Genomic DNA, 25,762 nt, shown 5'->3' with positions numbered 1-25,762 from the left:
CTATAAAGGAGATGGCACACAACTGGCACGTCACTTGCAGTCCACAAATACAGTTGTCAGGGCATCATTACTGTCCTTGGGGTCACTCACTCTTCCTTTTGTGAGTTGCCAAGAACACTCCCACTTTCCTTGCACTCCAGCCATTCAGGCCAGGCTAAGGGAGGTTACTCTCTGGGGAAAGGACTGAGACACAGAGACAAGCTCTGGGGTGTATAAGCCAGGGCAGTAGTGTGTGTTTGTGTTTGTATGGGGGGGGGCTAAATAGGAGAATGGGAATCCCTAACTAACATAAGCATTGCTTGGGACATGTGTGTGTGTGTAATAGAATGGGTGTGCCAGACACATAAGCATTGCTTGGGTGTCTGTGTATGTGTGTGGTAAGTAGGGGGATGGGTATGTCTGACACATAAGCATTGCTTGGTGAGTGTGGGTGTGTGTGTGTGTGTGTGTGTAAGAGGATGGTGTGCCTGACACATAAGCATTGCTTGGGACGTGTGTGTGTGTGTGTGTAGTACGTAGGATGGGTATGTCTGACACAAGCATTGCTTGGAATGTGTGTGTGTGTGTGTGTGTGTGTGTGTGTGTAGTACATAGGAGGATGGGTATGTCTGACACAAGCATTGCTTGGAATATGTGTTTGTGTGTGTGTGTGTGTGTGTAGTACATAGGAGGGTGGGTATGTCTGACACAAGCATTGCTTGGGATGTGTCTGTGTGTGTGTGTGTGTGTGTGTGTGTGTGTGTGTAGTAAGAGGACAGTGTGCCTGACACATAGCATTGCTTGGGACGTGTGTGTGTGTGGGTAGTAAGTAGGAGGACAGGTGTGCCTGGCACATAAGCATTGCTCGGGATAGGATGTTTACATCTAGCCGTAGATGCCACCTGTTCTCCCTTGTCTCCAGGACATAGCACAGATCCTGGCACCTAGTAGGAGCTTACTAGTGCCCAGGTGCCATGAGGAGGGGGAGGAGGACTCGTTGATGCTGGAACAGCAACCGTAATGTCCTGCCTTCCGAGGCAGTTACGAGAACTCATTGTGCTCCGCACCCAGTTTCGAGCTCTCTGCTTATCCAGGTTCCTTACTGGCAGCCAAAAGAAGCTTGTTGTCAACCCCCTAGCGCCTCCCCACCAAGCAGAAGCTTCATTTTATCCATTGTCCCTGTATAATGGCAGGGCATTATATTTTTCCTTGCAAGTTGATGCTTGCAAAACACCTGTCAAATTGAACAGCGAAGGACAGGGCTTTGAAAGTCATTGTAAAAGTTGGCCTGAGTAGGTAAAGACCTTGACACCAGACAGAGATGCTTTCAAAAGGGGATAGCAAGACAGACGTTTTCCACCAAACCGCCCTCCCCATCTCCCCTGTCTTCTTCCTGCCCCTGCCTGCTGCCCCACACCTCCCTCCCTTCCTTGCCGGCCAAGAATCAGATTTCTCATCTCCAGCGCAGCAGCCCTGTGGTAGGTGAAGTGCTATTCTTCACTGCCTTGCATGTGGGAGTTTGAAAAGAGAGAGCAAGGAGGGAAGAAAGAGGAAAGTCCACCGCTGGCTGTGTCCTTTTCTTCCCGAGCGTGTTACAAACCAGCAGGGTCACGGCATCGAGAAGCTTTCAGGGCCACGGCAGGCCACGGTACCTGCAAGCGCAGCCGAGAGAATATAATGGTATGGAAGAAATCCGTGCGCAGAACCCTCTGTTTTACAGCACTCACAGGCAGGGAGGCCGGGCAAACAGGCTTTTATTTGGCCGGGAGCGTGGCTCTGCTTCCCCGTGTTGTCTTATTCCAGCTGAGGAGGACTGATGGGCTGTGGTTAGCGTCTCTCCCTTTCACCTCTGGAGCTGGAAGCGCAGACATGACCAGCATGGTGAGTGGCTGGCAGCGGCACCTTCCCCCGCCTGCCCAAGCCAGGCTGGGCTGGGGCGGGGGATCTATGAGCAGAGCGCCCAGAAAAGCACTCTTCTGGCACAGGCGGGTGGCTGTCCCCGTCGATCGCTGGCCTATAGCACACAGCCACCCTCCAGGCCTCACGGGGGGGCAGGAAAGGAGCCTGCTTGCTAGAGCCCTGGTCCCAACAGCCCCCACTGACCCCGGCCCCCACTGCCTCCTAACCAGAGTGTCAGAGATGCAGCTTTCCCTACACCCCTTCTTCTCATAATTCCCTCGTCATGCCCCTCCCCTCGTCCTCCTCGAATGCCACAGCCTGCCATCAGGTGCTCACGTGTGCAATTAAGATCCTTCTCTGTGTGACACTTTATCCTTTGGGGGGCTACAAGGCCCTTTGCCTGGGCCCTGCATCTAGCACAGAGAAGAGGCGCTCAGAGACCATTTGTGGGGTGAAAAAATGAACACAAATAAGAACTTAATCATCAAGATGATGATTAGAATTTAATTGAGCATCTAATAGGTACTGGGCACTGTCTGGGCGTTAACTCGGTTCATCTTCACAGTCACCCCACAAAGAAGGAAGCCGGGGCTCAGAAAAGCTGGCTGATGTGCACAGGCCCCACGCTTACCCAGGTGTGCAGTCAGCACTGGAGCCCTGTGTGGTCTGAAGCCAGATATTCCTGACCATGTGCCTCGATGCACCGCTGGTCTGAAAAAGCAATCATGTAAGTTCTTACAAAGATCAAGTCAGGTGAAAAGGAAAGAAAGAGGGCAAGAGCATGTTGTCACAGACTACCTGTGCAGAGAGTAATGCCAAGTGGTTTTACATAACTCAGTCTCATTTCAGCCTCACTAAGAACAGTGTTGCTCCCATTTGACCGAGGCACAACCAAGATCCAGAGCCGTGTAGTGCCCGGGGTCTGAAGGCACACAGGCCTGCACACTGCACAACTGTGGCTGACAGTTCCTGGCTGTTCCATCACACCCTGTATCCCAACACCCTCAATCCCAGATTGCCCTCTGTTTATTGGATCTGGGCCCCAATTCCAGGTATAGCAGCAGTTGGAAACCGCAGCCTACAGTCTATTTTTATAAATAAAGTTTTATTGGGACACAGGCATACCCATTTGTTCATGTATTGTCTAGGGCTACTTTGTTCCACTGCAAGGACAAAGTTGAGTGGTTGTGACAGAGACCCTATGGCCCACCAAGCCTAAAGTATTTATTTTCTGGCTCGTCACAGAAAGGGCTTGCAACCCCTGCGCCTTGTGAAATGACTGCCCTTATTTTATCCAAAAGCCAGGGGTGGCTAATTCCTCCCACAGTGACCCCTCCCTTTCTCAGAACATATAACTCTTGAAGCATCATAACTGCACCCCCAAGGCAACTGGAGTCCTCTGCTTAGATCTCCAGCTTCCCGGATAGGAGGCTCCATTTATTCATTCATTCATTCACTCAGCAGTTCTTCACTGATTACCTAATTATCAAGCTGTGCTATAGTCACTGAGGGTAAAGCAGTATACAAAAGAGAAAGTCCTCCCTCGGAGCTGATAACTTGAGTGAGAGAGACAGATGATTGCCCACCTCCCCCCCACCCCACCAAAAAACTAAATAGCAACATAGTTCTGATGATACCAAGTCCTGGTGGAAATTAGAGAGGGTAACATAAGGCCGGATGCAGTGGCTCACACCTGTAATCCCAGTGCTTTGAGAGGCCGAGGCAGAAGGATCAGTTGAGCCCAGGAGTTTGAAACCAGCCTGAGCCACATGGCAAGACCCATATCTACAAAAAAATTTAAAAATTCACCAGGCGTGATGGCGCACACCTGTAGTCCCAGCTGCTCGGGAGGCTGGGGTGGGATTATCGATTAAGCCCAGGCAGTCAAGGCTGCAGTGAGCCATGATTGTGCCACTGCACTCCAGCTCGGGCAACAGAGCAAGACTGTCTCCTGAAAAAAAGGAAGAAAGAAAGAAAAGAAAAAGGGTGGTATAATCAGCTCTTCAGGGCCGGAGAGGGAAAGGAGAGATTGCAGATGTGGTGGTTGGGAAGTCTTTCTGCTGAGTCAGTGTTTCTGTGTGATTCAGAGGGACCAACCAGCCAAAGATCTGGGGGAAACATCCCAGGTAGCAGAAGCTGCAGGTGCTCAGGTCCCAGGGCAGCGTGTGTTCAGAGCAGGCAGAGGGACCAGCGGGACTTCCTCCTGGGGCCTTGTCTGGCCTGGCAGGAAGCCCAGCTTGTGTTCAAGTTGCAGCAGGAAGATTTGAGGATAAGAGTCTCAAGACCCGATTCACACTGTCAGATCTCATCCCCTGCATTGTCAAGGGGCAAGGATGGAGGTTAGGGGTCCCATCCAGGCCAGCAAGGGCCGGGGAGCAGAGGCTGTGGGGGTGGGGAAGCAGGTGGCTTGGGCATTTTTGGTGAAGATAGAGCCAGCCAGATGTGCTTCTGGAAGGGAGGAGAAAAATCAAAACTGGCACATAGGTTTTTGCTCTAAACCACTCACAGGATGGTGGTGCTGCATGACGAGTGGAGGCCCAGGAAGTGGGAAAGAACAGGTGGCTGGGTGGGGGTGTTGGGGGTGTTGGGAATGGCTTGGATTTGAGACACTATTAGGACTCCCCTCGATGTCAGGCAGATAGATATATGAGTTGGGAGCTCAGGGGCGAAGTCTGGGCTGAGATATAAATTTGGAAGTCATCAGCAGACAGATGATATTTAAAGCCTGCAAGAGTTCACCCCTTCCCCCTTCCATAACTTCATCACTCACAGGACCACACATTTTCAAAAGACTGGAGACCGAGAGAGCCCATTATCCCCACATCAACCCTTGCAAATAGGCCTCCTTGATCTTGCCCGTGAAAACATAATCATCGGGCTTTAAAACTCAGTCTGCAAAGTTCAAGCGAGGATGTGAAGTCACAGAATTTATTATTCAAAATATCCCCTGGTCATGGTTCCTTCCATCGACCTGGAGACAGAGGTTTTCTGAAAGCTTCCCATTTTCATTCCTTCGCCTGGGTCCTTCTTGTTTTCTCCTGAAGACTTGCTTCTGGCAGCCCCTCCTCCGGAGGGATCGAAGACCTAAGTAGGAGGCAGGCAAAGAGGGAGACTGTCCTGACGGCCACCGCGAGTCCTGACGGGAAAGGCCAAGACTGGGTGGGGCCCGGGGATGTGCGGGTGTTTTATCCCTGACCTCATTGAAATGATCACTTTTTGGCTGGGTGAGGTGGCTCACACCTATAATCCCAGCACTTTGGGAAGCTGAGCTGGGTGGATCACTTGAGCCCAGGAGTTTGAGACCAGCCTGGCCAACATGTCGAAACCCCACCTCTACTAAAAATACAGAAATTAGCCAGGTGTGGTGGTGCGCGCCTGTAATCCCAGCTACTCAGGAGGCTGAGGCAGGAGAATCACTTGAATCCAGGAGACAGAAAGTTGCAGTGAACTGAGATCACGCCACTGTACTCCAACCTGGGTGACTGAGAAAGATTCAGTCTCAAAAAAAAGAAAAGAAAAGAAATGATCACTTTTTGTGTTCAGGGTGATGAGTTTTGATCTATCTCCGGCTCCTGGTCACATTGGCAAGTAGTTCCAGGAGAGGTTGAGAGGAGGAGACCCACTCTTTCTCACACCCCTGGCTACTGCAGCTGCTGCAGGCCAAATCCAGAGGAGGAAAATCAAGGGGAGGGAATTGTTTTGGTCAAGGCAGTTCTCAAGCGTGCACCCAAGTGGTGCATATGGCTGGCGGTGCTGGGAGCCCCAATCAGAGAGCTGGGGGCCCTAGAGGCCAGCTGGAGCAGGTACCGCCAGGTCACCCCCTCCTCTCTCCTCCCACTTCCCACACCCGAGGCTCGCTGGGCAGTGTTTTGGAAATAATTCCAAGTGCTTCGGCAATATCCCTCACACTCTCTTCCCCTTCCCCCGGGAGCGGCTGTCCGTGCAGGGAAGGTACTTGCTCCCAATCCAGCTAAATTGTTATTGACTTGTGTTCTCTGCGTTCTGCAAACATTTCACTCAGCCGTCGCCAGCGAGGCCAGGAATCCCTGCTAGGGCTAACGGGGAAGCCAGCTGTGCCGGGCCATTTCTCGTGCTCTTCCTCATCGATCACGGAATTAAACTGACAGAAGGAGAATTTCAGAGCGACTTGGGAGGGGCAGGGGCTGGTCTGGGATTGGACGACGGTTTGGGGACTTGGGGACCAGAGTGCTAGAAATGGGGGCAGGAGGAAGGTGGGTTTCCCTCCAGGGTTGTAGCTAGTGGTAGGGGGTGGCCAGTTTTATTTCTGTACTGTAGGCTGGCCCAGCCAGGGGAAACCCAAGGAAAACACACAGACAAGGTTTTTAATACAGCTGCATGACCACCAGTGAAACTAGTATTTGGTAGACAGAGAAGAGAGAGAAAAGAGCAGAGACCACACTGGCAAACTCTCGGCTGAAATTAGATCTTTATTTTGCCTGCCACATATGAAAACAACGGTTTTGAATGAATCATCACTATTTTGCTATTGAAAGGTTTGACCTGAAAATCAAGATGCTGACCTCTTTTGGAAAATCAGGTTTGGCCACCCTGGTTCCACATTCCCACAGGGTGCCAGGCCCAAGGATGGCTGCAGGTTTATACAAAGGCTGGGCTTCCCAGCCGCCTCGTGCATAGCAGGAATGGCTGCAGATTTATACAAAGGCTGGGCTTCCCAGCGGCCACCATGCATAGCCCTCCCTGCAGTCTCCCACACCCCCTGGACTGTGAGATGCCATCGTATTCCTACCTGGACCTTCGGGACTTTGCACCTACACGTCCTGGTGCAGACATCAGTATACCTTGGCCCTGTAAGACGTTACCAGCTGCTCCCTTTCAGCCTCTGCTTTCCAACCTAGGGCCTATGCCGAGGGAAAAGAGATCAGTAGCTAATGTGGACCAAGCCCTAGCACCTGGAAGTCCTCCAGGCCTGAGGCAGAGGAGTCGGGGACACCTTCCCACGTTTCCTGGTTCTTTTTCCCTTTTCCCTCTGCAGTGAGCCACCTTCACCAGGACGTTCCCCTTGCTTCCCAGCCTGCCTGCACAGGTCTCCCAGCATCTGTAACTAACACAAACACGTGGGACCAAGGCCAGAAGCCCCCAGGCATAGCCCATGCCTACAGCCCTAGCTCAGGATAAATCCGCAGGAATCCAGGCTGCAGTGCCTTCACCAGCCCCTGTGTATGGGGCTGTGCATGGCCTGTCGTAGAATTCTGCATATATACAGGACACCCAGAGCGTAAAGCGTGGTCGCTCCCCCCCGCCCCGCAGTCTCCAGCCACTCGGAACCGGAGTCCTCAGCACCAAGATTAATAACAGCAGTCGTTCTAGCAGTCACAATATCCCGTGCCCACCCCAGGCCATTTGCATCAGAACCTCTAGAGGGAAGATCAGTAGTTTTCTAGCTGATGCTGTCAGACAGCTATGTTGAGAACCAATGGCTTTTGAAAAGGAAATCGCTGCTACGTGGCCCTGATCTGTTCACCCTTTTCCTGTTGAGACCCCCGCTTCCTAGGGAGCCTGGGCTGGTGTCCCCCACTGCAGGCTAGGCTGTGCTGTGCTGTGCCAGCAGGGCTGGAGCCAGCCCTGTTGCAGCTCAAGGTCCTGCTTGGAGAGTACGGCCACTTGACTTTTGAGAGCCCTAGTGTGGCTGCTTCCTCCTCTGAAAAGTGGGACAATGATGTCACACAGCTGGTAGAATTTCCAAAAGTCCAAAGCCAGTAGGTGCCTGAGGAGTGGTCCCTGCCACTCGCCCCTCAGCCTTGTCTTGGGCAGCTGGATTCCCTCTTTGCTGGGCACTGCCTGTCCTCTGGGGTGGCCTCGAAGGACCCTTTTGTTGTTAGCTTTCGTGTTTGCCTGGCACCCCACCATGCCAGGCCCTAGGCTAAGTGCGCTCATGCTTTATCTCATCAGATCCCCTGTGGTGGGTACAACTACTGTGTCCTGTCTACAGAAGAGCAAGTTTGGCTGGGACCACCAAGGGACAGTACTCAGGTCCCACCTTGTCCTGACCACCCTGAGCCCCAGTGCAGCCCCTGTGGCTGGTGGGTTAGTTTATCCTGTGGAGTTTTGTTCACCACCATATCCCCCACATTTTTCTTGGCACATAGAGTATGCTTGGTGGTGCTTGCTATGAGTGACCGAAGGCAGGAGCCTGTAGGGCCCCCATAAGATCAGCAGAGTAAGCACCATCCCCATTTAACAGGTGAGAGCACTGAGGTATGGAGCTTAGCAGCTCTAGGGAGTCCCATAGTGGCAAAGGCCAGTCTGCGGCCCAGGCTTCTGCCCACCAGCTCTGAGCAAGGACTCTGTCAGATCACACCTAGTTCTTAGAAGGACTGGCTATGTTTTAAAAAGACACAACCGGCTGGGCGTGGTGCCTCACACCTGTAATCCCAGCACTTTTAGGAGGCCAAGCCCAGTGGATTGCTTGAGCTGATGAGTTCAAGACTGGCCTGGCCAACATGGTAAAACCTCATCTCTACTAAAATTACAAAAATTGGGTTGGTCATGGTGGTGCACACCTGTAATCCCAGCTAGGAGGCTGAGGCATGAGAATCGCTTGAACCCAGAAAGCAGAGGTTGCAGTGAGCCGAGATCGCTCCAGTGCACTCCAGCCTGGGCAACAGGGTACGATTCTATTTTTTAAAAAAAGGCACAACCTTAAAACAGCCCCCTGTATCAGTAAAGGGCGATTGGCTTGGTCTTAGGAGCCAGTCCAGTCTCCTGAAGAGGACCCTTTATTCTGTGTGTGCCTACTGTGTGCCTGCTGTACACAGAGCTGAGATACAGACCCATTGGGGTATCCGAGGGCTATGCCTGTGGGGGCTGCAAGATCTGAAGCCAGGGAGGGCAGGGAGAGACCCAGGCAGAGGCACCAGCAGCTGAGAATGGGGGTCTGGATTGGCCAGCCTTCCAGAGCAGGCAGCCTTCCAAGCCAGGCCAGCCCTTAGGTACCCAGCCCCCCGTAGTACCCACACCATGGCACCCTTGTACTCAAGGGTGGGAGCTTGAGGTGTTCCGCAGTGGTCCAGGACTGCACATCCTGAGTCTGAAGATTGTAGCGCCTCATTCTGACCTGGAATCCCACCCTCCACGGTCTGCCCCAACCTCCTTCATCCCCCTGCCCTTCACCCCAGCGTCTTAGAGTCAGTTCTGGCTCCAGTTTAGCAGAATTTGTGGAAGCCTTGCCTATCCTCTATCTCAGGAAGTAGCAACTCAGGAGCCTCCAGGAACAGGTAGAAAAGCCCCCATAAGAGGCCTCCTCTGTCCAGGGGCAGCTAGTGCACGGCCTCGTCAGTTACCGTAGGCCAGGAGGAAGCAGGTCTGCCACACTCACGGATCTGCCATGCCAGTTAAATGCAGATTCTCATGCAGCATCTCCCTGTTTTTAAACATTAGTCACTGATTTTTTTTTTTATTCATGGCAAACCATGTCAGCCAATCCAGACACTCTTATGTGGGTCCACAGTGGGAGGCCCTGCTCCATCCTACTGGTCACTTTTTTTTTTTTTTTTTTTTTTTTTGAGACAGTCTCATTCTGCTGCCCAGACTGGAATGCAATGGCATGATCTAGGCTCACTCCTCCACTTTCCAGGTTCAAACAATTCTTGCTTCAGCCTCCCAAGTAGCTGGGATTACAGGCGCCCACCACCATGCCTGGCTAATTTTAATAGAGGCAGGGTTTCACCATGTTGGCCAGGCTAGTCTTGAACCCCATACTCAGGTGATCTACCCGTCTTGGCCTTCCAAAGTGCTGGGATTACAGGCATGAGCCAACGTGCCAGGCCCCCATTGGTCACCTCTTGATGCTGGGGTCTTGGTTCCCCAGGAAGCAGCCCCTGAGATGTGGATTTGTACAGCCAGCAGGTACCTGGGCAGTGATCCAAGGACATGGCAGGAAGGGAAGGGAGCCAGTCCAGGGGGCTGGAATAAGCAGATCCTGCTGTGGCCAGCTGACACCCAAGCCGACTGTGGCTTCCTGAGAGCCATGTGGCACACACCTCAGGACTGTCCCCCAGGACACAAAGAATGTGAGATGTGTATCCATAGCTCCCATTCACCCCTCTCACTGCTGGTGGGTTGCTCCAGGGGGCTTTAATGCCTGTCATTTCCAGCCTGCCACACATTGGGGCCACGTATCCCCCTGTGGCCAGAGAACACCTTGGCACTGGAGATGGGACACTGACCGTGGCTGCTGCATTTGTCCTCATGTTACAGAGGAGGGGAGCGGCCCACCCTCATGCTCTCACTAACAGATTCCATCCACAGCAGTAAGAATGACCAACCTGTATTGACAGCTGGCTATGTGCTAGGCACTGTTATGAAGGCCTTATATACTTATATTCACTGTTTTAATAGACTTGCGCACCTTAGGCATGTAGATTTCATCACCATTCAGTAACTGCAGAAACTGAGAGGAGTCCAGAGAGGTGAAGCAACTTACCTGAGGTTTCCCAGCCAGGAGCAGCAGGGTTTGATCCTGACAGCTCACCCACCCAGCACCAGGTATCCAACACCCTTCACCCTGCACCTCAGGCCTCTCTGCTCAGAATCCAGCCCTGGGCTTCCTAACCCAGCGCTTTTCCTCTCCCTGAGCTGTTCACACCTGCCTCTTCCCAGGGCTTCTTTCAGAACTCGCTTCTCCCCTTATCAGCCACGCTCTTCTCCCCCGGCTTGCCTCGCCTCGCCTCGCCGTCTGCCTCAGGAACAAAACCCCACGAAGCGCTTTCTCTTGTCCTCCCGACAGTCCCCCACCCCCGCCCATGCCTTTCTCCCTGCCTGCCTGTGCCTTCCACGCAGGGCCGACAGCGCCAGCCAGGGAAGGGAGAGACACAGGCTGGCATTCTGTCAAGGAATTAATTGAAAAATAAAATCATTAGGTGGGAACTCCAGAAATGCAAAAATGGTGGTTGGAGGTTGGGGGGGAGGGGGGCAGGACTGGGGGGTTGTCGGGGGACGGCTGAGCTTTTTGTCAAGTTAATTTCTCGGGTATTGATGTTTGGTGACATTCACTTGTTGTTTATCTTCGGGTGCAGCTGTAATACTGAAAGAAAATGCACAGCTTGTTTCTTTTATTTATTTTACACCTTTCTCCGGTTCTGCATTATGTTTGTTTGGTGAAAACCCACTGAGGCTTTTGATGTCGGGGAAGTGGGATTTCAGCAGCTGTTCCCTGCAAGCAGGGTGCTCCTCAAGGAAGCAGGGCCGGCGGGGGGTGCGGGTGTCATTTGCTGGGAACTCGGGGCCTGACGCATCCTCCAGGGGGGCCGTTGGGGGCCCAGCCTGAACCCTGGCAGATATGCCAGGCCCAGAAGCACAGTCGTGGCTCCTGAGTAGAGTGGGCCCCTGGGCACTCCAGGCCCTATCTGTGAACCTGATCATCTTCATAGCCACCCGGTGAGGTGGCCCCTATTTCTATTTTCACTGTGTAGACTGAAAGCCGAGGCCCAGAGAGCTGAAGTGACTGTCCCACGGTCACTTGGCCAGTCAGTGGCTGAGCTGGAACCTCAGATCATGTGACTTCCATAGCCATGGAGTCAGTGGGCACCAGTGTACCGTCTACGTCCCTTGCCCCATAGCCAGTATGCAAACTGAGGAGGCAGGACTCGTACTTCCCTAGGCCTTGATGAATCATATCATCTCATTCCTTGACCTGCCAACTGTGTACTGATCATGTATCATAAGCTAGCCTCCCTGTAAGAGCCCCCGCCCTGTGATCACTCACTGACCCAGTGGCCAAGAGAGACATGAAATTAACACCTTTCCTATCAGTAACAGTAAGGCAGGCGTGGGTCTCAGCACCATCGACTGAGCCCTAACCAGGGGCCGGGTGTTTCCCTTTTTAATCATTTCAGCCTCACCACAACCCCTAGTGTACCCATTTTACAGGTTAGAAATTGAGGCACAACTATCTGGTTCTTTCTCCATCTCCCCCGCCAGACCAGAAGGCATGAAGACAGATAGTAAGGTGGAAACATAACACGGTGAGATGGGGAGATGCGCTGTGGGAGAAATGGACAGGAAAGGGGTTAGGAGTGTACATCAGGGCACTCTGGGGGACTTGGGATTTTAAATAAAGAGGGACGCTTCGCTGGAAAGCGAAGGCCCCTGAGTGGCTCCGTGGGAAGAGCATTCCAAACCAAGGGAACAAAAGATGCGAGGCCCTGAGGTGGGAGTGCTGGAGGCCAGGAGCCAAGAAGGGGCTCGTGTGCCTGAAGCAGAGAGGTGGCAGGGCTGCCCTGGCAGCTGACAGCTTTAGCTTTTCCCCAGGTGAGATGGTGCCCATGGAGGCTTGAGCAGAGGGGCGGCATGCTGTGATGGAGGATTTAACAAGCTCCCCCTGGCTGCTCTTGGAGACTAGACTCATGGGAGGGAGGCAGAGAAAGCCAGAGGCGATGGTGGCAGGGCCCAGGGATGCAGGAGCTCGGGGAAGAAGCACCGAGTCCAGGTCAGCCTTAAAGGTTGAGCCAACACAATTGATGGGGCCAGAACTTTCCCCCAAGCCAGCGCTTCTGAGTTGTCAGGACATGGGAGAGAACCAAAAATCCCAGGAAAGAGGCAGCTGGTGCTACCGCTGGCCACCCCTTAGACCCCAGGCCAGGCCTGGCCTAGGAAGGCAGGGACCCCTGCCCCAGGAGCTGCCACCCTCAACCCACATTAGCAGATGGAAGGGGCACCAGCAATCACCTGCAGGCCTTGTTTTGTTGCGTTTCTATTTTCCCGCTTCTATTACCTGCCCACAAATTCAATTTCCAGAGGCCGTTGTGAACCTCCAGGGCTGGCAATTATAAGGAAACCGACAGCATCTAGGAGGGCGTGAGGAAGGAGAGGAAGCCATGTCTGAGCCCTAGGCTGCCACTCCACCACCCCAGCCCACCCTGTCCCCCTCTCCCTTTCCATGATTAGCAATGATGGGTACAGTTGTCAGGCCTGAGGCTCCCAGGTGGCAGCCAGGCGGGGGCCTCCCACACTTTCCACACCCTCGCCATGGGGCAGGCTCTGCCATCTCTCTCTCACCCTTGCTCCAGTCGCTCACCCCCCTTTCTGGGATATTTCACAAGCACTTGCTAGGTGCCAGGCAGTGTGCTAAGTCCAGAGACACAGCGAGTGGGACAACATACCATGCAAAGAAAGGCCTGCAGCAGCGTGGGTACTAAAACGTGTCGGGGTGGGTGGCATTGGAGCTCAGGTGTGGAGGGAGGTCTGGGTGCTGCTGGCGCAAAGGTCTCGAGCAGGGGCAGGTGCGCCTGCTGCAGTGACGCCTCTGGAGGACTTGAGGCTTTCTTAGAAAGTGCTGGATCTGATGCACATGTTTTAGAGGGATCCTTGGTGGGAGGAGGGTCTCTAGTGAGGGGTGAGAGCTGTTTGGATCAGGAATGCAGCCATGGAGATGATGAGAAACGGGGGCAGCGTTTGAATTGATTTCAGAGGGATGAGATTGAAGAAACAGGCTCAGAGAGAGAAACTCACTCGCCCAGGACCACGCAGAGGGGAACCAAGGCTTCATCTCTGGGCCAGGCACTGTGTTGGCCCTGGGAGGTCTCAGTAGAAAAGGCTAGGCTGCTGCTGTGAGTTCCAGGGAGCTCCCAGCCTGTGGAGAGATGGAGGTAAAGGACCTCAGGGTGATTTATTGGCGGAGGTGTTTGGGCCATGGAAAGTGAGAGATTTGGACAGCCTCTTTACACTGCCTCTGTACAAATCAAGCCTTACTGCGAGTTAGGCTGCCCACCGATCAGCGGTTAGACTAGCAGAGGGACTGACAGAGGAAGCCAGCCTGGATCCCAGCCTCCCCCAGCTTCTTTCCCAGAGGGCCAAGGGACCCCACATGTCCTCTCCTGCCACCATTGATCTCCTTGGAGTTCTCTGACCAGCGTCAGAGACTTTCATGAAAAGCAGAAAGACTGGGCTTCAGTGTGACTGGGGTTCAAATCCTGACTCCACCACTTCCTAGCTGGGTGACCACAGACCTGCCTGTCTGTGCCTCAGTTCCCTCACCAGCAAGAGGTAACCTGCCTTTGGGGCTCCTGACAGGAGTGGAGCTGTGCTCGTGATGGTGCCTAATTGGGAGTTGCTTGTGGGGCTGAGCCCACTGCTGTTTCCTACCTCCATGCTTTCTCCATGACCCTGAGTCCCCCCTCCTCACAGAAAATGTCTGCATTCTTCAGAGCCCGAGTCAAATAGTCCTCCACTTCAAAGCCACCTCTAATTGTCATTCCTTCCGTGCCTCCTCTGGAATCCTTGAGCTCTGCATTTGTTCTGTTCACCTACTACTTATTGAGCACCTGCTGTATGCCAGCCATGCACTACACCATTAGCCTGACCTCCAAGAAAACAGAAGCAGCTTCCACTCGTCTCCCCAGCCCACAGCTTGGCTCAGCCTCTCTGAAGGGTTTCAGCTTCCTCCAAGCCAAGCTCTGACCTGCTGGGAGGAAGCAGCACAGTCGACCCCCTCCCTCTTTTTCTCGAGGGAATCCTTTCCCCTGTGGGTGGACGATGAGGAGGGTATGGCCAGGGAAGCAGGAGAGTTTCTGGGGGTGCAAGGGAGGCAGCCCCACCACGGTGATGCTGAGACTGACCCTGGTGTTTCTCTCTCCTCCTCATCTCCCACTTTGATTCTCTCCCCTACTCGTCTTTCCTTATTCTCCTGTCCTGTCTCCCCCTCCCTCTGTATCTTCTCTCCCTCTGCTCTCTCCCCCTTCCCTCTCTCGCTTCCTCTGGCTTCTCTTCTGTCTCCCCACCCCGGTGTTCGGCTCCTATCTCCCCTCTCCCTCCTTCCTCTGTCATTTCTCTCTTCCTGCCTCACAACCCTCTCGGCTGTTCTTTTCTCCTCTCTTGCCATCTGGGCTCCCACAGAGCCCCCGAAGAAAAAGCGGTCTGTGGTGTTGGACGAGATCCTGGAGCAGCTGGAAGGCAGTGACAGCGACAGCGAGGAGCAGACCCTTCAGCTGTGAGCTGGTGCCGAGAGGGTGCGTGGCTCCGGGGCCCTGGGGACTGGCGCTCCAGCTTCTGCATTCCCTACCATGTGGGGGGAGTGGGGCGGGGCGGGTAGCAGCAGGCGGCCCCGCCCTGCACTGGTCCAGGGTCAGAGGGGACAGGGAATGAGGAAGGCCTAGGCCACTGCCCAGCAGCTCAGGGCTCCCAGGCTTCATCAGTGACGCGTTCTAGCAGACACTGACTGCACACCTGCTCTGTAGTGGGCACAGAAGAATGCAAAGGAGCAGGGTAGTGTGCAGCCGTGTTAGGATGAGACACTTGGGGACAGCTACACAGGGAGTGAGGACCCTTGCTCCCCCATCCCACCCCAGGAGAGTAAGGGGACGAGGGCCAGCTATCTAGCATCAGGCTGCCTGGACATGAAACTCCATGTCCAAGCTCAAGCTAGGAGACCCCCGCCCAGTTTCCTACCTCCTGGGGCCAGCCTTCCCATTGCTGGCTAGTTCTTACCTCATACAGTTTTAGAGAGAAATCAACGCAATAATGCATGAAGAGTGCCAGGCATGGTGCTGAGCCCTGCTCCTCCTCCCGCTCCAGGGCTGCTGAGCTAGAATTCCCACCTACATCTTTCTAAGGGACTGTTCACAGCTTGAGACCTGGCCTCTGTCCTGCCCGTCCTTGTCACTTCAGACCACAAGCCCTGGTTCTGTCACCCAGGGAAGCCTCCCAGTGGCTCACGAAGCATCAAGCTCCAAGCCCAGATGCCAAGCTGTCCTGCTGAGCCGAATGATGTCACTCCTGGCGGCCTCGTTCTGCTCATGGGCCTGGAGCCCTGTGAAATGCATCGAGGTCCTCTCCACCGGCCAACAGCATCCCCAAGCTTCTCTCAGGTGCCTGTGGGCACATTTCCTCCAGCCTGAGATGTAGCCTCCTGCCTGGAAGGGCCTGTACCAGCACCAGCCAGCGGGCAAGATGGAGAGGGCAGTGCAAGAACTGCAGTGCATCTCACCTTGGTCTGAATCCAGATGTCACCATTGCCTGAGGTGTAACCTCAGACTAACGATAGCCTGTCTGAGCCTCTGTTTTTCTCTCTAGGAAATGGGGGTGATAATTGTGCCTACCTCAGATAGATGGTGCCAGAATTAAGTGAGCCAAGCCAAGTAAAGCCCAGAGAAGATTGTCATCAGCGCTTTTGTTTGCTTTCATTTAGAATCACTGGGTGGGGCTCTAAATGAGCATTCAGGAATCGTCAGACTTTGTACATAAAACATGGTCTGTGCATGTTGGTGGGGATGAGGCTCTGGCCTTCATCCAGTTTTCGGAGTGGCCCAGAGCCCAGGCAAGGCCACATGGAGCTGGCAGCCTGCAAGACCAAGCTGTACCTCGTGTCCTCTAGGGCAGGCACCCCCTTAGCCATGCGAGCTCATCTCTGAGAATTCATGGAAACAAAAAACACAGAATGGCTTGTTCCCCAACCCTTTGTTTTTAAGTTTTTTAGGGACAAGACGCAGTGGCACAATTATAGCTCACTGTAGCCTCAAGTGATCCTCCCATGTTGGCCTCCCAGAGCGCTGGGATTACAGGTTTGAGCCATCATGCCCAGCCACATTCTCCAGCTTTTAGAGTGGGGTGGCTCACAGAGTCGTATTGACCACAGCCTTCTGGATGTGGGGGCTGAGCAGTCAGGTCGCTGTTAAACCACATCCAGGCTGACCCTCAGGTGACCAGGCTCCCAAGTTGCCTTGGGTCTTGTAGAATGAAAGGGCTGGAGACCGACCTCGTGCCTTCCCACTGCTCGTCCTCTTCGGCGGCACGTGGCTCCTTCTGGCTGAACCTTCTGGCCTCTACAATTTGTACTCACGTTTCCACACCACCGGAGCCAGCGGGGAATAAGGTGTAGACCCACGGGCCTGGTGCAGAGGCAGGCATCTTTTGGCACCAACTTAACTGGCCAGGAGGATGCTTCTAGAACCTCCCCAGAGCAGGATTCAGCCCCGCCCAGGGCTTCATGCAGGATGAACAAGCGTGGGCTCTGCATTTGGGCCTGCCTGGGCTCCGTAACGGTTCACTACTCTCCCGAGCTCACACGGTGGAGTGATGGTAATCAGGGCTGTCCGGCCCTTCCTGCGTAGCTGCCTTCCCTGTGGCCAAAAGAAAAAGCCGGTGAGCGAGGGAGGTTCGGGGACTGCAGGAGAATGAAAGGTGGCAAGAGGAGGGAGAGCTTCCAGCCTCTCGCCAGGTCTGGCCCAGAATTGATGATGGGGAGTCAGGCAGCCAGGAGACCATGTACTGAGCCTGGCCCCAGCAGCCCTGTCTGGAAGGGGCAGGTCTGTAAGCACACGGGAGTAGTGGAGAGGTCTCTGGGTGCCCCTTCATGCCGCACCCACCAGACTGCACCTTCATCTCCTCTCTTCCGGCTCAGCCAGTGTGGCCTGGCTGATCCATGAGCTGGATCATGTCAATCTGCAGCTTCAAACCCTTGAGGCCTCCCCCACACGTGGCAAGTCAAGCCCCGCTGCTCACCCCCGCACTACAGCCCGACTCACCTGACCCTGTGCCTGCTGTCCCCAGCCTTCCTTCCGGCAGCCTTCCACCCCAGGGCCCTGGCCCTGGCTCTTCCCTCTGCCTGGATGCCCTTCCCCTAGTCTTCCTGTGTGGCTCCTTTTTATTTTCCTTTAAGATCTTAGTTTAAATCAAGCTTGTCCAACCCAAGCTTGAACTTTGAATGCAGCCCAATACAGATTTGTAAACTTCCTTAAAACGAGATTTTTTGTGTGTGTGATTTTTTTTTTTCTTTTTTTAAGTTCATCAGCTATCACTAGTGTCAGTGTATTTTATGTGTGGCCCAAGACAATTCTCCCAATGTGGCCCAGGGAAGCCAAAAGTTTGGCCGCCCCAGCTTAGCTTCTGCTTCCTCTCGGAGGGAGGCAGCCCCTGATCAGTTCACTGCAGTAGCCACACCCAGCTCCTCTCCACACCCAGCCCCCCCACCCACCGTCCCTCAGTCACATCAGTCAGTACAGGGACAACCTGGAGCTTGAGCAAGATCTCAGTGACCCTGAGCCTTTTACCCCTCAAAAATAACAGGAACTAGGAAAGCGATTATGATTTTTATTAAAATCATCATTGTTCTAGAATGCAGTAAAGTACAGCCAGGTAGTCCTAAAGGAGAGCTTGGGAAAGGCCTGGCCTGGAGGAGGAGTTTTCGTCTCTTCCTCCTTTGGAGAAGAGGGACTGGTAAAAGCGTTTTGTGGGAAATTCCTCCATCCAGCATGTGGTGGTTGAACTGGGAGGCTCTAAGCTTTCAAGCCAAGGCAGCAAGGGACTGATAGCACTGTCACTGGAAGGGGGACCCGGAGCTTTCTGAAAGGCAGCTTCAGTTGCATTTGAAGCAATGATGGGACGTTGGTAGACCCAGACACCCAGAAGATCTGGGAGAGAAATTACAGAAATAGACCACAGAGGTGGTGCTGAGGAAGGAGCAGGGGAGTGAGCCTCCTGACCAGGGTCAGGATGGTGCAGGGGGCAGGAAACAGGCCCAGCCACATCTTAGAGGGGCTGTGACAGCCACCACAAGAGACGCAAGAGAGCCAGAAAGAGAACCGTGACAGAGGTTGGACCAGAGCACACACCTGGGAGAAGAGAAGGGACACTAAGAGGCCAGAGGGGCCGGAGGGACACAGAAAGGTGGGAGATCAGCAGGACAAATGCCTCAGAAAACCCAGAGGCACACATCTGGACGAGGCCAGCGGCCTGGTGTTCAGAGTGCAGCTCGGTTAGCTGGGAGGAACCGGGGACAGGCTGTTTCCAGAGTGGGGGGATGACTGGAAGCGAATCTGCTGTCCTCACGTCCATCCCCCACCCACTGTGGACCACAGGGGCCTTGGGCTGCATCTCTGAAGCTCCCTTGTCAAGAGGCTTGTATTCAGTTTGGCCAGCGGTGGGCACCAGTGTGCACCTGGGAGGCTGGCAGAAGAGAAACTCCAGGCATCCTCCCTCTCCCTCTGTCCCCAGTGGCATCTCCACCAAAGGTCACCCCTGGATGGGTGAGGAGGGCCCTGGCTTCTCCACTGTAAGATGCACACAGTCAGACTGCAGGAGGGAGATGGGTGGTCCGACAGGGCCTGGAGGAGGGACAGGAGTGAGGGACAGTAGGGATGGGAGGAGGGACAGGAGTGAGAGGGGCAGTAGGGACAGGAGGAGGGACAGGAGTGAGAAACAGTGGGGATGGGAAGAGGGACAGAAGTGAGGGGTAGTAGGGAGGGGAGGAGGGACAGGAGAGAGGGGCAGTAGGGACTGGAGGAGGGACAGGAGGGAGGGGAGGAGGGGCAGTAGGGAGGGGAGGAGGGACAGGAGGGAGGGGAGGAGGGGCAGTAGGGAGGGGAGGAGGGACAGGAGGGAGGGGCAATAGGGAGGGGAGGATGGACAGGAGGGAGGGGCAGTGGGGACGGGAGGAGGGACAGGAGTGAGGGACAGTGGGGATGGGAGGAGGATAGTGGAATGCACAGGCCCGGACTCCCAAGGCCCACGTTGGAATCTCTAGGCTCTCAGTGTGTCTGCACCTTGTGTTCCAGGTCTTTCAAAGAGGTCCAGGAATTCCTGCCGCATTGGATGGGTTAAGGCAGAAATAGAAGGTCATGAATGGGAAGTAGTTAGCAGACTGTGTCATGCCCAGTGAGTGCTTAGTAATGGTAGTTGCCATCTTTATTGTGAACATAACTTCAAAACAAAGCAAGCTTATGGGGCTGCACCCAGCAGATGTCAGGCCAGCTGGGCCCACATCCAGAGGCTGGGGTAGGATGGAGATTCACAGGGCACTGCGCCATGTTGAGGAGGAGCCTGTGATCCAGGAAGGACCTTGGAGGAGGTGCCCCCCTACCCTCTGGCTGCAGTGGGCAGACTAACACATTGTATTCCTGGCTATTTTTGCATGGAACCAGTTTAAGCCCAGATGGGCCAGTGTCTGTTGGGAAACAGACGAGCACCCCCAGGAGCAGCTGCCGGCCTGTGGCTCTGTCTGTGTGTCTGTTCCTAATCCTTTCCTTCTTTTTTTTTTAGACAAAGTCTCGCTCTATTGCCCAGGCTGGAGTGCAGTGGCATGATCTGGGCTTACCTCCCCACTTCAAGCAATTCTCCTGCCTCAGCCTCCCAAGTAGCTGGGATTACAGGTGCACTCCACCACGCCCGGCTAATTTTTCATATTTTTAGTACAGAAGGGGTTTCACCATGTGGGCCAGGTTGGTCTTGAACTCCGTACCTCAAGTGTTCCACCCACCTCAGCCTCCCAAAGTTCTGGGATTACAGGCATGAGCCACTGCACTCACCTAACCCTTTCAACTGGGGGTCAGTCCCATGTGGGTGAGGACTCCACGGCCACAGTAGCAGAACTGTCTCTTCTGAAAACCAGACTCCAGGACCCCTGGGTCAGCACCTCTAGGCCAGTCCACAGACTTACATGGTTTAAAGAAAACCAGCGAACATGGGGTGATCCTGGGGTGCCAGTGGATCTCAGAGCAGGCCCAGAGGTCTGCCTTTCTCCCCAGAAACGAGCTGCCATCCTCCACTGGTTTGCACTGGTCACAGGGGCTGGAGGGCCATGAGGCCACTGAGCTCAGCATGCTGTCACTTTGGGAAGTTGTGGGGGTGAGGAGACTAGCTGGGGCCACTCTGCAAAGGGGAGGAATGGGCACAGGCCAGAGGCACAGGCTGGTAAAGTGAGTCCTCTCCCTCATTCATTCATTCATCCATCAGCCACTTGCTGGGCATCTGCTATGTGCGAGGCTCTGTGCTGGGTACTCCAGACGCAAGGACAGAAACCCAGGTCACCCCGTGTGCCTCCGCAGGCCTTCCCTGCTGGGTGGATGCAGGCTCGGTCTCCTAGGCTTTAAGCCCCATGCATCAGGTGGAAGACAATTTCCAGCGGCCTCTGCCGGCTTGTTTTTCCTCCTCTCCGTTCCCTGCCGCCGTGGTCTTTTTTGTCTTTTGTGCAGGGCCGCCTCTCGCAGCGCCCGTCTGTGCTCCGCAGCGTCTAGGAAAGGATTAGTGTGAGCAGAGCATGCAGGCTTTGGTGAACAGAGCCGAGCTTGGTTTCAACATCTAATTCAATTTGTTCTGCCGAGATTGAAATATGAAATGGTTGCCAGTCAAACGTTCAAAGGACGGGGAAGGGAGAGTGAGCGCCTGCTGAAATTTAAATTTTAATGAAAATGACTTTAACCCTTTGGTACACCTGGCGGAAATGTAGCACCTCTTCCCATCCTGGGAAGGCGGCCTCTCAGCTTAGAGCTTTCCACCCACTGCTCTTCCGCTGAGCGTCGCTAATAATATGTCATCATTTTTTTCCAGCCATCCCAATAATAAAAGATGAATAGAACACTTGCGTAATAATAATTTATCCACCCATGCCGCCTGGGCTGTTGAAGCAGGGACCTTGCCTACATGACTTTCCCAAGCCCCGTCCCAGACACGCCCAGGCCCCGCGGCAGATGCACTCCGTCACACCAGTTGTCTCCCTAGCTCCTTACAGCTGTGAACCATTTCTGTGTGTTTATTTCAGGTCTGACCTTTCTCTCTCTGGACCGTAAACCCCAGGAGAGCAGGGTCAGTCCCTGTTTTGTGCATCATATAGTAGATGCTTAGTAAATACTTGATGAAGGCATCAGTGGCCCCAACTTTGTCCTTTTAGCAACTGTCAGTGGTAAGTTTATGGGAGATGTGGAAACGGAGAGGTGGGTGACATTCCCAAGACGGCGCTGCACAGAGGGCTGCCACCAGCCTCATGCTCAGCTCACTCTGGCACAAGCCCAAGCCCTTCCTCCCCAGAGCAGTGAGGGCACTTCCCACAGGCAGGGGGCCGGGCCCTACACTGGGCTTTAGAGGCTCACCCTACGCTCTCACTCCTGCACCAGAACCTGGGACACTGTCTCCATTTTATAGCGGGGGCAGGCCCACTGTGAGCCATCTCGAGCCTTGTCCTCAAGGCAGCGTGGATGGAGGCCTCCCTCATCACCCCTGATGAGGTGCTCCTGTCCAGCTCCTTCCTGCCACCTCAAGGCAGCGTGGATGGAGGCCTCTCCCTCCTCACTCCCCATGAGGTGCCCCCCTGTCCAACTCCTTCCTCCACCTCAAGGCAGCATGGATGGAGGCCTCTCCCTCCTCACTCCCCATGAGGTGCTCCTGTTGAGCTCCTTCCTGCCATGGCACCCCCAGTGTACTCTTTCGTTTGCTTTTGAATATCATCAAATACCATCAGTGCCGGGCCAGTGGGCATGCATTACAGCTCATTATGGCTGTGGACTGGCAGTGCCAGGCATTGCCCAGGCATCATAGGGTTCCAGGGTAAAATGGGGCGATGAGGGCAGCCCTGAGACCACCTTCAGGACCGTCAGCTTCCAAGGACTGATCCCTCAGCTTCATCATCTGGGACTCACACTCCCAGAGCCCAAGGGAGAGGTTCAGACCTAAAACACGCAGCAGATGTGTGTTGAGCTTGTGTGTACCAGGCATGGCTGTGATGCTGGAGGTACAGAAGTGGACACAGCAGATAAGACTCCCTGGCCTCGAGCAGCTGGTGGCCAAATGTGAAGAGACCCAGCCACAAGTGGGCAGAGGATTGCTTTCCTGGCACTGCTGAGGCTCTGTTCTCGAGATGTCTGGCAGGCTCAAGGAAGGGCTCCTGAGGAGGTGGCACGTGAGCAGAGCCCGGAGGAAGGGGACGGATCTATGTGCTCAAGAGAGGGTGAGGGGGCCAGCCCAGACCACAGGCAAAGCCAGGGAGAATGGACAGGGGGCCGCCAACCCGGCTCAGGTTTGGGTATCAAGTGTGGGTCTGTGGAAGGGCAGCAGGGCTGCCCCAGTCTGCCACCACGTTGACAATCAACAGCAGGACAATGACCGAAACAGGGACAGGTGTCCAGAAGCCATTGCAGTGAGGAGAGATGGGGTTGACTCAGAGCAGGGAGGCGTCCATGGAGGGCTGAGGTGGCCCGAGGCAGTAGACAGATTGAAGATGCAGCCAGTGGCCTGAAGGTTTGGCTGTGGGGTGTGCACAACCAAGTCTCGTGCTCTGGCTGCAGCCTAGGCAGTGGGAAGAAGGAAGCTGGTGTGCGCTGAGACCACTGCAGGAGGAGCCGGCTCAGAGGGAGGCAGGAACTGGCTTTAAACTCAGTTAGCTGTTGCTAGGAGGTAAAGATCACACCAGAGGATGTGTGTCTCAGGTAGAGGAGAGGGTTGGATGAGGTATAACGGGAAATTCTCCTCCTCTGGTTAAGAAATCTAAGAAGGGCCAGCCTCTGTGCTTTACTCCTGTAATTCCAGCACTTTGGGAGGCTGAGGCAGGAGGATTGCTTTGAGGTCAGGAGTTCAAGACCAGCCTGGGCAACATAGGGAGACCTCCATCTCTACAAATAATTTTTAAAATTAGCTGGCTATGATGGTGTGGGCCAGTGGTCCCAGATACTCCCGAGGCTGAGGTGGGAGGATCACTTGAGCTCAGGAGGTCGAGGCCACAGTGAGCCATAATCACAGCACTGCACTCCAGCCTGGGCGATGGAGTGAGATGTTGTCTCAAAAAAAAAGGAAAAGTAGAAATCTACGAGTCAAATGAGAACTAACAGCCCCATGTAGATAGACATGGGAAATCCTAGCTCATAGCTCCAAAATTTCAAGTTAATTTTTGGGGAGTTTTTTTTTTGAGATGGAGTCTTGCTCTGTTGCCTAGGCTGGAGTGCAGTGGCGGGATCTTGGCTCATTGTAGCTCTCACCTCTCTCACTTCAAGCAATCTTTCCACCTCAGCATCCCAAGTAGCTGAGATTACAGGCACGCACCACAACGCCTGGCTAAGTACTGTGTTTTTGGTAGAGATGAGGTTTCACCATGTTGGTCAGACTGGTCTTGAACTCCTGACCTCAGGTGATCCTCCCACCTCAGCCTCCCAAAGTGCTGAGATTACAGGCGTGAGCCACTGCACTGGCCTCAACTTCATTTTGAAGCCACTTCTAGATGGTTCCAAACTATTTTGGCCCCAGAACCCATTTCCCAATCAAACGTCTTAAACAGATAAAGCGAGAATGGCTTTGTTCCAAGTCAGGGTACAGGGCCTGACCTCCCCCCCTGCAGGCTTCTCCTCCCCCAGCAGGCTCCTCCCCCCCCCGCAGGCTCCTCCTCCCCTGCCAGGCTCCTCTCTCCCCACCAGACTTCTCCTCCCCCACCAGGCTTCTCCTCCCCTTCCAGGCTCCTCCCCGGCCACACCTCAGCAGTCTGAAAAACACTCAATTAAAAAATGTTCTCAAATCACAGAGCATGGACCTGTGTGCTTCAGGAAATGGTTTAGGTGGCCCACATGCTTTTCTTTTTAATTTTTAACTCACGAGTTTATTTTCACATGTATGCCACAAATTCAAACCTATATTTGTTTAGGTCATCAAACCTATGGTTTTGCTAAGTTCTAAGGAATACTAGTGAATAGATACAAAGAAAAATATTAAATATATGAATTTCATAAGGCAAAGTAGTAAAGAAGGAATATGAATGATTGAAATCCGGGGTTGGCAAGCATGACCTATTTTGTTTGTTTGTTTGCTGCTATTGCCTGGTTTTGTAAATAAAGTTTTATTGGAATTCAGCCATGCCTGCTGGTTTGTATATTGTCGATAGTTGCTGCATGTAGCAGAGTTGAGTAGCAACAGAGACCTTACGACATGCAAAGCCAAAAAGATTTACCATCTGGCCCCTTGCATCAAGTGTGGTAACCCCTGATCTAAACCAAACCCCCTCAATTGTACAGATTAGAAAGCCCAAGAGTGGTTTCTACGAGATTGCACTGTGGCAGAATTCCCCGTCCCGGCTTTCACCTCTGCCATGCTGCCTCCGGCACATGTGCTGAGTAAAACTTTATTCCCAACACCAGCCAACAGTAGCAGCAAAACTTAAAATAAAATGGGCTGTGGTTTGCCAACCCCTGATTTTGGATTTTGATTGTTCCTGTCCATTCTTTACTATTTTGCCACTGACTTACCCACAGTGTGACCTTGAGCAAGCTCCTGGGCTCTCTGCCTGGGTGTTCTCACCTGTGAACTGACAACAGGACAGACAGAGAGACTCCTGCGGATGCGAGGATGAGGTGAGGGCTGAGAATGGTCCCGGCCACACATGAGCACTACACAAGCCTCAGCTGTTGTTACCCCATCCCCCAACATGAAGGCAGTGTCTTCCTGTACCCCGACAGCCTTGGCCCATCACCCGCCACCCAGGAGGCGGGGTACTTCAGCACGAGCCCTGGGAGGGGCCCCGCAACCTAATTATAGCACTGCCAGAAGCCAGGGCCGTATTCCCCTCCAGCTTCCTTAATAAACCCCACTTCCCCGTAATTGCAGATTTCACGGAAGCCGTCCGCTGGGGCCACCGTGTCCCATCCTTGGGCTGAGGCCAACAGCAGACATTTTGTTGTGCAGATTTCCAGATAGCAGCTGCTCCCGCCTTTCCTGGAAGTGTTAGGAGCCTCTCCCTTCTCCTGGTCCAGAAAAAGATTTCAGGTGATAACATCGCTGCCACCTTGTACACCTGCAGTTTACAAAGCATATTCACAGGTGGGAGCTGGGTCAGTAGGGAGGGGCTGTCGCTGCAGTCACACAGATGAGACAACTGAGGCTCCAGGAAAGGAGGGAAGCAGCCCATGACCGGTGTTCCAGAGAGAAGGCCCAGGCTGTGGCTCCACAGTCAAAGCCCCTCCTCTCTTCCCTTTTGGCTTTGCAGAAGAGGAGAGGAAGCTGGCTACATGGCACTCTGTGCAAGGGATAGCAGGAAACCCTGCGTCCCATGAACGGTTCTCAGACTGCATTCCCCAGAGGTGCTGAGATGCCGGCTGAAGGAGTGGAGTCCAGAGCGCTGAACTCCTCCACCTCCCAGGATTTTATATTCTTGGGCTCAGTT

General features: G+C 54.0%; 1 protein-coding gene across 8 annotated transcripts in view; it reads left to right on the top strand.

Annotated features, from left to right (window-relative positions):
- RBM19 (RNA binding motif protein 19) overlaps positions 1 to 17,594 on the top strand; it is a 142,811-nt gene extending 125,217 nt beyond the window's left edge. For 4 of the 8 annotated variants that reach the window (XR_013522403.1, XR_013522401.1, XM_078338132.1 and 1 more), the window contains 2 exons: positions 14,752 to 14,864; positions 15,430 to 17,594. Coding sequence is in view for 4 of the 8 variants with exons in the window: in XM_078338132.1 (XP_078194258.1) it covers positions 14,752 to 14,849 (98 nt within the window). In the remaining 4 variants the exon portion in view is untranslated. Of the gene's footprint in view, positions 1 to 14,751; positions 14,865 to 15,351 lie in introns of all 8 variants that reach the window. The other 4 variants (XR_013522404.1, XR_013522402.1, XM_009004730.5 and 1 more) reach the window with 2 other exon arrangements.
- The last annotated feature ends 8,168 nt before the right edge of the window (positions 17,595 to 25,762 follow it).

Source organism: Callithrix jacchus, chromosome 9 (genome assembly GCF_049354715.1).
Source record: "Callithrix jacchus isolate 240 chromosome 9, calJac240_pri, whole genome shotgun sequence".
NCBI classification, from domain to species: Eukaryota; Metazoa; Chordata; class Mammalia; order Primates; family Cebidae; genus Callithrix; species Callithrix jacchus.
Note: the sequence above shows the minus strand (reverse complement) of the source record. Positions and strands in the feature narration are given on the sequence as shown.